This window comes from Dermochelys coriacea, chromosome 1 (assembly GCF_009764565.3).
Source record: "Dermochelys coriacea isolate rDerCor1 chromosome 1, rDerCor1.pri.v4, whole genome shotgun sequence".
NCBI classification, from domain to species: domain Eukaryota; kingdom Metazoa; phylum Chordata; order Testudines; family Dermochelyidae; genus Dermochelys; species Dermochelys coriacea.
This window is the reverse complement of record NC_050068.2, coordinates 160,398,541-160,410,992: the sequence shown is the minus strand read 5'-3', so window position 1 is coordinate 160,410,992 and position 12,452 is coordinate 160,398,541. Positions and strand designations below refer to the sequence as shown.

The window sequence follows — 12,452 nt, the reverse complement described above, 5'->3', positions numbered from 1 at the left end:
ACTCAATCTATTTAGCTTAACATAGGCTTTGTCTACACTAGCACTTCTGACCAACAAAAGTTTCACTGACAAAAGTGCCAGTGTGGACAGGGATTTGTTGGCGGGAGATGGTCTCCTGCTGAGATAGCTACTGCTGCTCATTGGGGATGGTTTAATGATGCCAGCAGGAGAGTTCTCTCCCACCATCATAGAGCAGCTACGCAGGACATCTTACAGCTGCACCACTGCAGCGGTTCATCTATGCCGCTGTAAGGTCTACAGTGTAGACATAGCCAAAGAGAAGGTTAAGAGATGACTTGATAACAGTCTATAGGAATATATATTTAGTAATGGGTTCTTCAATCTTGCATAGAAAGGTATAACACAATTCAATGAAGCTAGACAAATTCAGACTGGAAATAAGGCATACATTTTTAACAGTGAAAGTAATTAATCACTGGAACAATTTACTAAGGATTGTGGTGGATTCGCTATCACTGTCAATTTTTAAATCAAAAGTGGAGGTTTTTCTAAAATCTCTGCTCTAGGAATTATTTTGGGGAAGTTCTATGCCCTGTGTTATACAGGAGGTCAGACTAGATGATCACAATGAACCCTTCTGGCCTTGGAATCTATGAAGCTAACCAAAGAAAAACAGAGCCCCCTCCTTCTATAAAAGAGGTCTATAAAATCATAAGTGGTATAGAGAAAGTAAATAAGGAAGTGTTATTCACTCCTTTTCATAATACAAGAACAAGAGGCCACCAAATGAAATTAATAGGTAGCAGATTTAAAACAAACACAAGAAAGTATCTGCAAAAAAGAAAAGGAGTACTTGTGGCACCTTAGAGACTAACAAATTTATTTGAGCATAAGCTTTCGTAGCTCACGAAAGCTTATGCTCAAATAAATTTGTTAGTCTCTAAGGTGCCACAAGTACTCCTTTTCTTTTTTGTGAATTCAGACTAACACGGCTGCTACTCTGAAACAAGAAAGTATTTTTTCATGCAACACACTGTCAGCCTCTGGAACTCCCTGCCAGAGGGTGTTGTGAAGGCCAATACTATAACAGGGTTCAAAAGGGAGCTACATAGATTCATGGAGGATAGGTTCATCAATGGCTAGCCAGGATGGGCAGGAATGGTGTCCCTAGCCTCTGTTTGCCAGAAGCTGGGATTGGGTGACAGGGCATGGATCACTTGATGATAACCTGTCTGTTCATTCCCTTTGGGGCACCTGCCATTGGTCACTGTCAGAGGACAGGATACTGGGTTTGACAGACCTTTGGTCTGACCCAGTATGGCCGTTCTTATGTTCTTATGCTCTTCTTCTCTCAGACAACCTGTCACTGTGACCATCACTCTTGTAAATACTGTTTAGAAGCAAGTCCTAGTCTGGGATCTCTCACCCTCAAAATACAAGTCTAAGGCCTGGTCTACACATAAAAACTAGGTCAATCTAACTGCTATGATCAGGCCTATGAAGAATTTCATGCCCTGAACCCCATAGTTAGATCAACCTAATCCTTGGTGTAGACACAGCTAATTCGATTAAAGGATTCTTCCATCGACCTAGCTACTGCCAAGGCCTTGTCTACACTACAGGGAAAAGTCAATCTAAACTACGCAATTTGAGTTACATGAATAGCGTAACTCAAGTCGACATAGCTTAGATCTATTTACCACAGGTCCACACTACGCAATGTCAACGGGAGACGCTCTCCCATTGACTCCCCTTACTCTTCTCGATCCGGTGGACTACAGGAGTTGACAGGAGAGCCATTTGCAATCGATTTAGCAGGTCTTATAGACCCGCTAAACTGACCGCCGATGCATCAATCATTGTGCGTCGATCCCCCAGTAAGTGTAGACAAGCCTGAGAGGTGGATTACCTACATTGACGAGAAACCCCTTCCACAGTGGCACTGTGTTGACTGTAGTGTAGGCATACCCTTAGAAGCTTCAGCTGTGAAAGGCCCATGGGAAGTTATGCACCTTTGAGATTAATGACAGGTTTCAGAGTAGCAGCCGTGTTAGTCTGTATTCGCAAAAAGAAAAGGAGTACTTGTGGCACCTTAGAGACTAACAAATTTATTTGAGCATAAGCTTTCGTGAGCTACAGCTCACTTCATCGGATGCATTCAGTGGAATACTTCACTGAATGCATCCGATGAAGTGAGTTGTAGCTCACGAAAGCTTATGCTCAAATAAATTTGTTAGTCTCTAAGGTGCCACAAGTACTCCTTTTCTTTTTGAGTTTAATGTATAACAGAATCTCCAGGGCTTAAGGGTTAGGAAAATAGTCTTTGACGTTGCCACTTGAATGTCCTTAATTTATTTTAAATTTGTTCATCCAGTTGCTGTTTGGGTCCAGTTTTTATTATTAATTATTATTATTATTTACATGGTACTGTAAGTAAATGCCAAGAAATGTTTCCTTCTCTGTGACTGGAAACTAGCCCTCCTAGAAAAGGGTTCCTCCCTATTTGAAATGTTGGTTGGAGGGAAATGATAGAATCATTCAAGAAACTATTCATTAAATGAATATTGAAAAAAAATTAAAACAACATCTGTATATTTGCAGTGAGTTCATACAGTACATGCATATCTTATAATACCCATACTATATTTTAGAAACAACAGCAACAATCCAGTACTTTCTGTTCTCCAAAAACATTCTAACTCATGGAGTGGAAGCATCACATAACAAAGGCTATCAGACAAACAACATAAACACATAATAACTCATGTATGCATTCATAAGATATTGAACATTTAACATATATACAAAAGATACTGTTGGATATGACAATTAGATCGGGGTGGAAAGTGTCACACAAAACAGCAGAGAACAACAATAACCATCCTTGTTTATTGCACATGATGACTGGCAGAGGTGACAAGAGATATAATTCAGTGATCAGATATCTTGACAGGCTGATAAGGGTATAATAGATTTCTTCCATAGCCATGTGAAACATCTCTATAAATTGAGAGTAGAAATAAGCGAGGCTTGAGCTTGATGAAGTGAAGTGTGAGGTACAGAGTCTTACCTTATTAGAACTGAGGAGAGGGAAGCCTCGGATTGGATCCAATCCAGCAGCCTAGAAATGTCTAACTCCTGTCCTCTTAGCAGGATATTTGGCAGTATTTACTGAAGAAATTTGAAAGACACCTCTTGCAAACCTTGTCCAAACCTTTACTCATCTTATGGATCAAATATAAGAGTGAAAGCTTCCAACTGAAATTTTTCTTCATAGAAACAATTTCTGCTGAAGTGCAATTGCTGTAAAAAGCTACCTGAAACAAAGGCACCAAAGGCCTGTGACATCACAGAGAGGACTTCTCACCAAAATTCTCTGGATGTTGTTGGCTCTGTCTGATTCAGATTGGCTGACTCAGCAGAGACCCAATTAGATTTAGGGGGCAAGCTGAATCCGAGAGATCTGATTTTCTAAAACCACTAACTTGTAAAGATTGGGGCAGAAATGCTGGTATTTTATCTTAGTCTTTGAGTTATCTTGGTGACACACACACACCATCAGAAATAGTGTTTATATCATTTTTAAATTGCCTATCTGATTTTTAAGAAATAGCTAAAGCAAATTTGCTACTAGTCTAATCAAATGCTAAATTTCAGGCCAAAGTAATTTTTGCAGACAAATTATAAATTTAAAACTTAACAGATTTTACAAATAAAACCCTGACATAGCCTTAACTACAGTGGTGTTAGAGGGCACAGCTATGTTCAAACATACTATACAAAATCTGTCGTGCCGTAATATGAAGTACTGTTTGAATGCTAATGATGTAATGATGCAGAGATTATGTACTTAAGGCAGAAACAATGCTTACGTCTCATCATTATTACATTTTATTTTCCAAAACTTTTGTAAGTATTAACAGACGCAGTATCATATATTGTACAGTCTATGTAAATATCACTAAATAAAGGTAAAAATTGGCCCAAAGTTCATTTACATAAACTAAGTTAAATATTCATAAATGGGCTACTTAGTTGCATCCATATGAGCAAAAAAAAGTAATTGTGTGTCCAAAGGGGTAACTGCATGCGCAAGAACCCATTTTGCATATCTACAGGTGTAATTTAGGTCCCTGTTTTAGAAAATTTATCCCATTATGTCCTAGTTATAAAGCAATGCAAGTTCAACACTAAAATATATAAAAATAAAAAATATTACAGATATACAGTACCTTTTTTGCGAGGTACTGGATCAACCTTGTCCTGTAGACCTTTAAGCATCCGATTTGCATAGATATTTTTTATACCAACTTCTCGTTCCTTTTCCTAAAAAAAAAATCCACACTATCAAACTTAATGATTACTTTTTACCAACTCCAGTGTCTCATCTTAAAATAGTGTTAATGAATGTAATAATGTTCATGAAAATAGAGAACAAGTAGCTGTGGCCTGAGACAAACACTCTGCAGGCAGACACTTTGTAAAAGGTTTAACACATTACTCTACCAATATACTTCGATCCTAACTCAAATGTGAAAATCCTCACATTCCAGTCCAAAGCCTTTCTTGGAGAGAAACTATCAACCATGGAGAATTTGCCAATGGGAGTGAGCCTGTGATGTCCATAAATGGGAACTTGCAATCTCATTTTCTTCAAAAAGAAAAGGAGTACTTGTCTCTAGCACCCAGACATCCAGCTCCCAATGGGATTCAAACCCCAAATGAATCTGTTTTACTCTGTATAAAGCTTATACAGGGTAAACTCATAAATTGTCCTCCCTCTATAACACTGATAGAGAGATATGCACAGCTGTTTGCTCCCCCAGATATTAATTACTTACTCTGGGTTAATTAATAAGCAAAAAGTTATTTTATTAAGTATAAAAAGTAGAATTTAAGTGGTTCCAAGTAATAACAGACAGAACAAAGTAAGTTGCAAGCAAAATAAAACAAAACATGCAAGTCTAAGCCTAATACATGAAGAAACTGATTACAGATGAAATCTCACTCCCAGAGATGTTCCAATAAGCTTCTTTCACAGACTGGACTCCTTCCTAGTCTGGGTCCAGCAATCACTCACCACCCCCCTGCCCCCCCCCCCCCCCGTAGTTACTGTCCTTTGTTCCAGTTTCTTTCAGGCATCTCTTGGGAGTGGAGAGGCCATCTCTTGGGCCAGCTGAAGACCAAATGGAGAGGCTTCCAGGGCCTTTTATATTCACCCTCTTGTGGGTGGAAACCCCTTTGTTCTTCTATGCAAAGTCACAGCAACAAGATGCAGTTTGAACCCACCATGTCGATGAATGATTCAGCTTTTTGAAGGCCAATGCCATTGTTTACATATTAGTTTGAACGTTCCCAGGAAAGCTCAGATGTGGACTGGCATCTCCCAAAGTCCATTGTCAGTTAAGTGTTTCTTGACTGGGTACTTACTGAGAATAGTCCTTTCTCAAGAAGCTGACCAAATGCTTCACTGAGGCTACTTAGAATCAAACACACAGAGATACAAGTACATAGCCAATATTTATAACTTCAAATACAAAAACGATACACATATACAGACAGCATAATCATAACCAGCAAACTACAACCTTTCCATAGACACCCCACTTGACCTCCTCTGTACAAGACCTGGTGCAACCACAGGACCTTGGTTGCAACAATGATCTATACGGTCACAGTTCACGTCAATATCGTAACAGAGTCCTCTCTAATAAACGTTAATCTTTCATTCTTCTTCTTTTTCACTGTCCTTGTTTAGATTAAGTATTCTGTATTTAAAGCTAAAATTGGCTTATACTGCACAGTCTACAAGTAATCTGTTCAGAAGTATTGAGCAAAAATTTTGTTTTCACAGTTTGTTTTATTTATGACATGCCTTCTTTGTCCATATTTTATAAACTATTATTCAGTAGAGCAGTAAGGATGAGAAGCATGACAGCTATCTGATTGAAAAAAACATTTTTCAAATTGAAACATATCTTAATGTTCCTTAAATATATAAGACAAACTTCAACTTCATTCTTACTTTGCATCCATTCTTACTGGACCGTTTGACAAACAGTAAAATGCATATAAAATGCAGGTGTACTTTTCAATCTCTATATTACTGGCTGTACAGAGTACATGAGAGTAAACGGTATTTTAGCACAGAAATCAGATTGATTGGCATGCCCAATTGCTGTTTGTTCTAAAGATCCAAGTTTTATTCACCTAAAAACTTAAATACAGAAAATTGGGCATCAAAAATAGAGGCACAGAAAACTGTACCCACAATTTTAGAGGCCTTCTTCGATTAACAATTAATTGGAAGTATTTCAGATAAGTGTTACAATAGAAATAGAAACTTAGTGCAAACAATCTGCATTTCAAAATAGCTTTTCATTAAAGTGACACTGTGAGGTTTAAAGCTCATGGTCCTGCAATTGTCCTTCCTCTCCAGATCTGCACATGGAGGGGACAGACCTGTGAGGAAGGTGATCAATTCTGTGGGTCCATGGGTGCTCCATGGGCCTGTGATTCACCTGGGGATAGGACAAACATTGTAACTCCTGTTCTGCTAAGTCCTTCCCCAGTATTCCTTGGGGGCTGCTGCAGCTAGCAGTCATATTGCCAAAGAACAAGAGAGGAGGAGGGTTGTTGGTGCAGAGCTGTATGGATGCATGGTGCTTCTGTGCAGATGGTCCTGGCCTCTCATAGGTCCCCAGGGACAAAGGTGCTGACTCCGTGAGTGCTCCGGGGCTGGAGCCTCACCAAAAAAATATAGTGGGTGCTCAGCACCCACCGGCAGCCCCACGGATCAGCTCCTCTCCCTCTCCCACAGTGCCTCCCACCCGCCAGCGGTCTTGCCAATCAGCTTCTCCCCCTCCCTCCCAGTGTCTCCCACCTTCGACGATCAGCTGTCCAGTGACATTCAGGAGGTGCTGTGGATGAGGGGGAGTAGTGGGGGCAGGAAGAGGCAGGGGGAGGGGGCAGAACGGGAATGGGAAGAAGCGGGGTGGGGTGGAGGCGCGAAGAGGCAGGGCAGGAGTGGGGTCTTGGGTCGAGTGGGGCAGGTCCTGGGGCAGAGAGCGGGTCCAGCACCCCCGGGAAATCCCAAAGTCGGCATTTCTTCCCAGGGATATGTCAACACTGAGGCACACTGTACAGCCTATTCCACTTCTAACAGAATGATGCGGGGGAGGAATCCCACAATGGTTACTTCAGAGACAAGATCCCTCCTAAGGGTGTGGTTTCCACAGGAGTGGATAATCTGTTACCACATAGTTAAATATAAACATATGTTATAGCTATGTTATAAATAACACCTTTAGTAAAACTGAAAGGATTTTAATTATACTTTTCACTATTTATGCAATTTGTTTACCCTTTGCATTATTCTCATAATACACTAACGAGTTTTTCATTTTTGTTTCTATTCAGTGTCACTTTCAGGTTTCATGTACTGAGATGATGCTATGATGTTTGAGTTGCAAACTCTGCAGGGGAATGTTTAATTTGTCAAAACCAAAACTGTTTCAGTTAGAATTTAAATCAAATCATGTGGCCTTTTTAGTGGCCTTTTGGTCAAAGCTTAATTTTACAAACTCTAAACTCTGGGACAATTTTCATCCGGCAGTATTCCTATAAAGAGATCTAACAAAAAGCTCATAGAATCATAAAAATATAAGGCTGGAAGGGATTTTGAAAGGTCGTCTAGTTCAGCCCCTCATACTGAGGCAGGACCAAGTATACTTAGACCATCCCTGACAGGTGTTTGTCTAACCCAGGGGGTGGCAACCTTCAGCACGCAGCCCATCAGGGTAATCAGCTGGCGGGCCATGAGACATTTTGTTTACGTTGACCATCGGCAGGCACGGCCCCCCACAGCTCCCAGTGGTTGCAGTTTGCTGTTCCCGGCCAATGGGAGCTGCGGGAAGCGGCAGGCCGCAGGGACATACTGGCTTTCGCTTCCCTCGGATCCCGTTGGCTGAGAATGGCAAACTGCGGCCACTGGGAGCTACATGGACCCGTGCCTGTGGACAGTCAATGTAAACAAAATGTCTTGTGGTTGCCAGCGGACTACCTGATGGGCCGCGTGCCGAAGGTTGCCGACCCCCGGTCTAACCTGTTTTTAAAAACCTCCAATGACAAGCATTCCACAACCTTCCTTAGAAGCCTATTCCAGAACTTAACTATCCTTATAGTTAGAAAGGTTTTCCTAATATCTATCTTAATCTTCTTCAGTACATATTAAGTTAATTACTTCCTGTCCTATCTTCAGTGGACACGGAGAACAACTGATCCAAGTCCTCGTTATAACAGCCATTAACATATTTGAAGGCTATTATCAGGAGCCCCCTCAGTCTTCTTTTCTCGGGACTAAACATACCCACTTTTTTAAACTTTTCTTCACAGGCCAGGCTTTTTAAAACTTTTATTATTTTTGTTGCTCTCCTCTAGACTCTCTCCAATTGTCCACATCTTTCTTGAAGTGTGGCACCCCAAACTGGATACAGTACTTCAGCTGAGGCTTCACCAGTACCAAGTAGAACAGGACAATTCATAGATTCATAGATACTAAGGTCAGAAGGGACCATTCTGATCATCTAGTCTGACCTCCTGCACAACGCAGGCCACAGAATCTCACGCACCCACTCCTATGAGAAACCTCACCTATGTCTGAGCTATTGAAGTCCTCAAATTGTGGTTTAAAGACTTCAAGGAGCAGAAAATCCTCCCTCAAGTGACCCGTGCCCCATGCTACAGAGGAAGGCGAAAAACCTCCAGGGCCTCTTCCAATCTGCCCTGGAGGAAAATTCCTTCCCGAGCCCAAATATGGCGATCAGCTAAACCCTGAGCATATGGGCAAGATTCACCAGCCAGATACTACAGAAAATTCTTTCCTGGGTAACTCAGATCCCATCCATCTAATATCCCATCTCAGGGGATCTGGCCTATTTAGCCTGAATATTTAAAGATCAATTAATTACCAAAATCACATTATCCCATCATACCATCTCCTCCATAAACTTATCGAGTAGAATCTTAAAACCAGATAGATCTTTTGCCCCCACTGCTTCCCTTGGAAGGCTATTCCAAAACTTCACTCTTCTGATGGTTAGAAACCTTTGTCTAATTTCAAGTCTAAACTTCCTGGTGGCCAGTTTATACCCATTTGTTCTTGTGTCCACATTGGTGCTAAGCTTAAATAATTCCTCTCCCTCTCCTGTATTTATCCCTCTGATATATTTACAGAGAGCAATCATATCTCCCCTCAACCTTCTTTTAGTTAGGCTAAACAAGCCAAGTTCCTTAAGTCTCCTTTCATAAGACAAGTTTTCCATTCCTCGGATCATCCTAGTAGCCCTTCTCCGTACCTGCTCCAGTTTGAATTCATCCTTTTTAAACATGGGAGACCAGAACTGCACACGGTATTCTAGGTGAGGTCTCACCAGTGCCTTGTATAATGGTACAAAAACCTCCTTATCCCTACTGGAAATGCCTCTCCTGATGCATCCCAAAACCACATTAGCTTTTTTCACAGCCATATCACATTGGCAGCTCATAGTCATCCTATGATCAACCAATACTCCAAGGTCCTTCTCCTCTTCCGTTACTTCTAATTGATGCGTCCCCAACTTATAACTAAAATTCTTGTTATTAATCCCTAAATGCATAACCTTACACTTCTCACTATTAAATTTCATCCTATTACTTATTTCCCATGTCTTACATATGAAATTCTCATTAATACAACCCAGAATGATATTAGACTTTTTCACAACATTGTTGGCTCATATTCAGTTTGTGATCCACTATAACATCCAGATCCTTTTCTGCAATACAACTGCCTAACTAGTTACTCCCCATTTTGTAGTTGTGCATTTGATTTTTCTTTCCTAAGTGCAATACTTTGGATTTGTTTTTATTGAATTTCATTTTGCTGAATTCAGACCAATTCTCCAATTTGTCAAGATTGTTTTGAATTCTAATCCTGTCCTCCAAAGTGCTTGCAACCCCTCCCAGCTTGCTGTCTGTGACATTACACTCCATATTCTTTATGAAAATATGCTTATGATATGGGTATGACATCACTGAGTTGTACTTTATGCAAGATGGATCTTGTAAGGTATCACTGGAAAGGTTATGATTTACTGAATGTGATTATCTAATTTGTATGCCTGTATCATTTCTGTATCTGAAGTTAGAATATTGACTATGTATCTGTATTTCAAATGATATACTTTGGGTGCACCCACAACTAGCCCTTCAGGTACAACAATGAGAAAGCCAGACAGTGCTAATGACCCATTAGCAAAGACAATGGTCTGTAAAATAGCTTAGTCTTCCTGTGGACGTTTGAAACAGCCTACGAGCAATGGCTGCCACAGCCATGCAGAGACATGGGTCCAAGTAACCTGGTTCTGGATACCCCACCTTCCCTTTTGGAATGCCAGTGTTTTTCCACTGGAAGACAAAGGGTTCCCGCCTTACACAAGAGTTATATAAGGCAGGGGAGTGACCTCATTGTGGTTCTCCTCTGCTTCCCCACCCAAAGAGATACTGAAAAACACTTTGAACCAAGAACTGAACTGGGGGGAGAAGGGTTGATCCCAAGCTGGAAGAGTGTCTAGCTTGTGAGTAATAATATCTGAGGTCTCAAGCTGGAGACCAGTGCAGCTGCCTTTCAAGACTTTCTGTAATCTGCCTGCAACAATATCTAGGGTGAGAAATTACTATTTGTAACTAATTTCTTTAGTGAAACAAGCTTAGCTTACGTGTTTTGTTTATTTGCTTAGTAATCTGCTTTGTTCTGTTTGCTATCTCTTTAACCACTTAAAATTCACCTTTTGTAGTTAAAAAAACTTATTTCTTGTTTATAATATAACCCTGTTTGTGCAATTCATAATTGGGGGTGGGGGAATAAGAGGTTGTGCATACGTTCCTCCACACTGAGGGAGGAGGCGGATTTCATAATATACCTTTGGGTCTGCTCTCCAAGAGAGGTGGACACCTGAGTGCTGGGGCAAGTCCCTTAAGATGAGTCTTCCCAGAGCTGATCTCAGCGTCTGTGTCGTTCTGCAGTTGGGTATGGCCCTGCCTGTGTGTGTGCTGGAGGAGGCTTAATAGCCTGGCTCCGCAAGACAGATAAAAAGGGTGCCCAAGTGGCAGAACAGGCGGGCTCAGTGGTATCTCAGCACATCAGGTGGCATCCTAAGGGGGGCAACCTGTCACAGCCTGCAAATTTTATAAGCATATTATCCACTCCATTATACAAGTCATTAATGAAAATGTTGACTAGGACTAGACCCAGGACCGACCCCTGTGGAACCCTGCTACAGTTATAACATAACATGCTGATCCAGACTCATCAAATGGTAACAGACAGATATTGTTAATTGCATTTCTACCAGTTATTGATCTACTTCAGATTCTGACAAATAGATGTAATGATAATTTAATTTATTCTACTTTTTGATATTTTTGCAGTGTATGCATTTTGCATTACATATTCCTTAGTTATCTTATTTAAGAATATAATGAAGGTAACAGAAACATATAGCATAAGACATGTGGCGCTTTTATAAAAAGAACCCTATTTTAAACCTTGAGTACCTTAATTTTTTGTTGAAGAGACTTAATTTCCATTTGTAAGTTCTTTGTGATTGTCCAAGCTGCTATAGTCTTTCTATTCTCAGCCGCCAATTGACGACTAAAGATGCTACTGTTCAACGTCAGCTGTTTTTCTAGGCCCTAGAAACATTACATATTTAACCATGTAAGTATACTCACCATAACTGCTGGAGAATTTCAATTCACATCAGGTTTAAAAAATAAGCAGAGTAATATAATGAAAAATGAAACTTCTAATAATCATATTTTTCTGTAAATAAAATCTGAAATTAGAAGTTTGTAATAAAACAAAAATGCAGGGTCTCCATTTACATCTAAAATTAACAAAAAGCTGGTTACCAAACAAAATTTTTAGATATTCAAAAATTAAAAATAAGTCAATATACTAAATTCCTAATGTGTTAATCCAGTACAGTCTTTTTTTGGGAGATCATCTGGACCTGATTCTCATTTACATTAAGGTCCCTTTACACCACTCTGGCAGTATAAATGAGAATCAGGTCCTGTATCATTTAGAACCCAGGGGATAAACTGTAATTGCAATGCACTGTGTCAGTATCAAAGTTATAAGCTAAGCACCCAATCCTGCAAAGTCTCCATGAGCAAGACTTTCTACTGACTCTCAGTGGGGGTTCTACAAATAAACAGCTTTCAGAATGGCAGCTGAGTTCAGTTATTCTTCTGACAGAGAAGAAATGAATTTCTGGAGGGTAAATGGAAGACTTCACTGTTCCGAGATTTTATTAAAAATCGGAGATGGAGGCTTTCCCCATAAAGACAATGAGAGTAAAGAAGTATGAGACATTAAAGGCAAGGAATCCTCTTTATTTTCTCTCATCCTATGCCTTTATTACACGCTCTCAGGGACATTATTTTTA

The 12,452-nt window shown here is 40.2% G+C and overlaps 1 protein-coding gene across 3 annotated transcripts in view; it reads right to left on the bottom strand.

The window, feature by feature from the left end:
- LCA5L (lebercilin LCA5 like) overlaps positions 1 to 12,452 on the bottom strand; it is a 33,693-nt gene that overhangs the window by 12,065 nt on the left and 9,176 nt on the right. For 2 of the 3 annotated variants that reach the window (XM_038398037.2, XM_043507201.1), the window contains exons 4-5: positions 11,557 to 11,694; positions 4,194 to 4,287 (exon numbers count right to left, since the gene is read on the bottom strand). In XM_038398037.2, the coding sequence (XP_038253965.1) occupies positions 4,194 to 4,287; positions 11,557 to 11,694 (232 nt within the window). Of the gene's footprint in view, positions 1 to 2,311; positions 2,962 to 4,193; positions 4,288 to 11,556; positions 11,695 to 12,452 lie in introns of those variants that run through there. The other variant, XM_038398041.2, reaches the window with a different exon arrangement.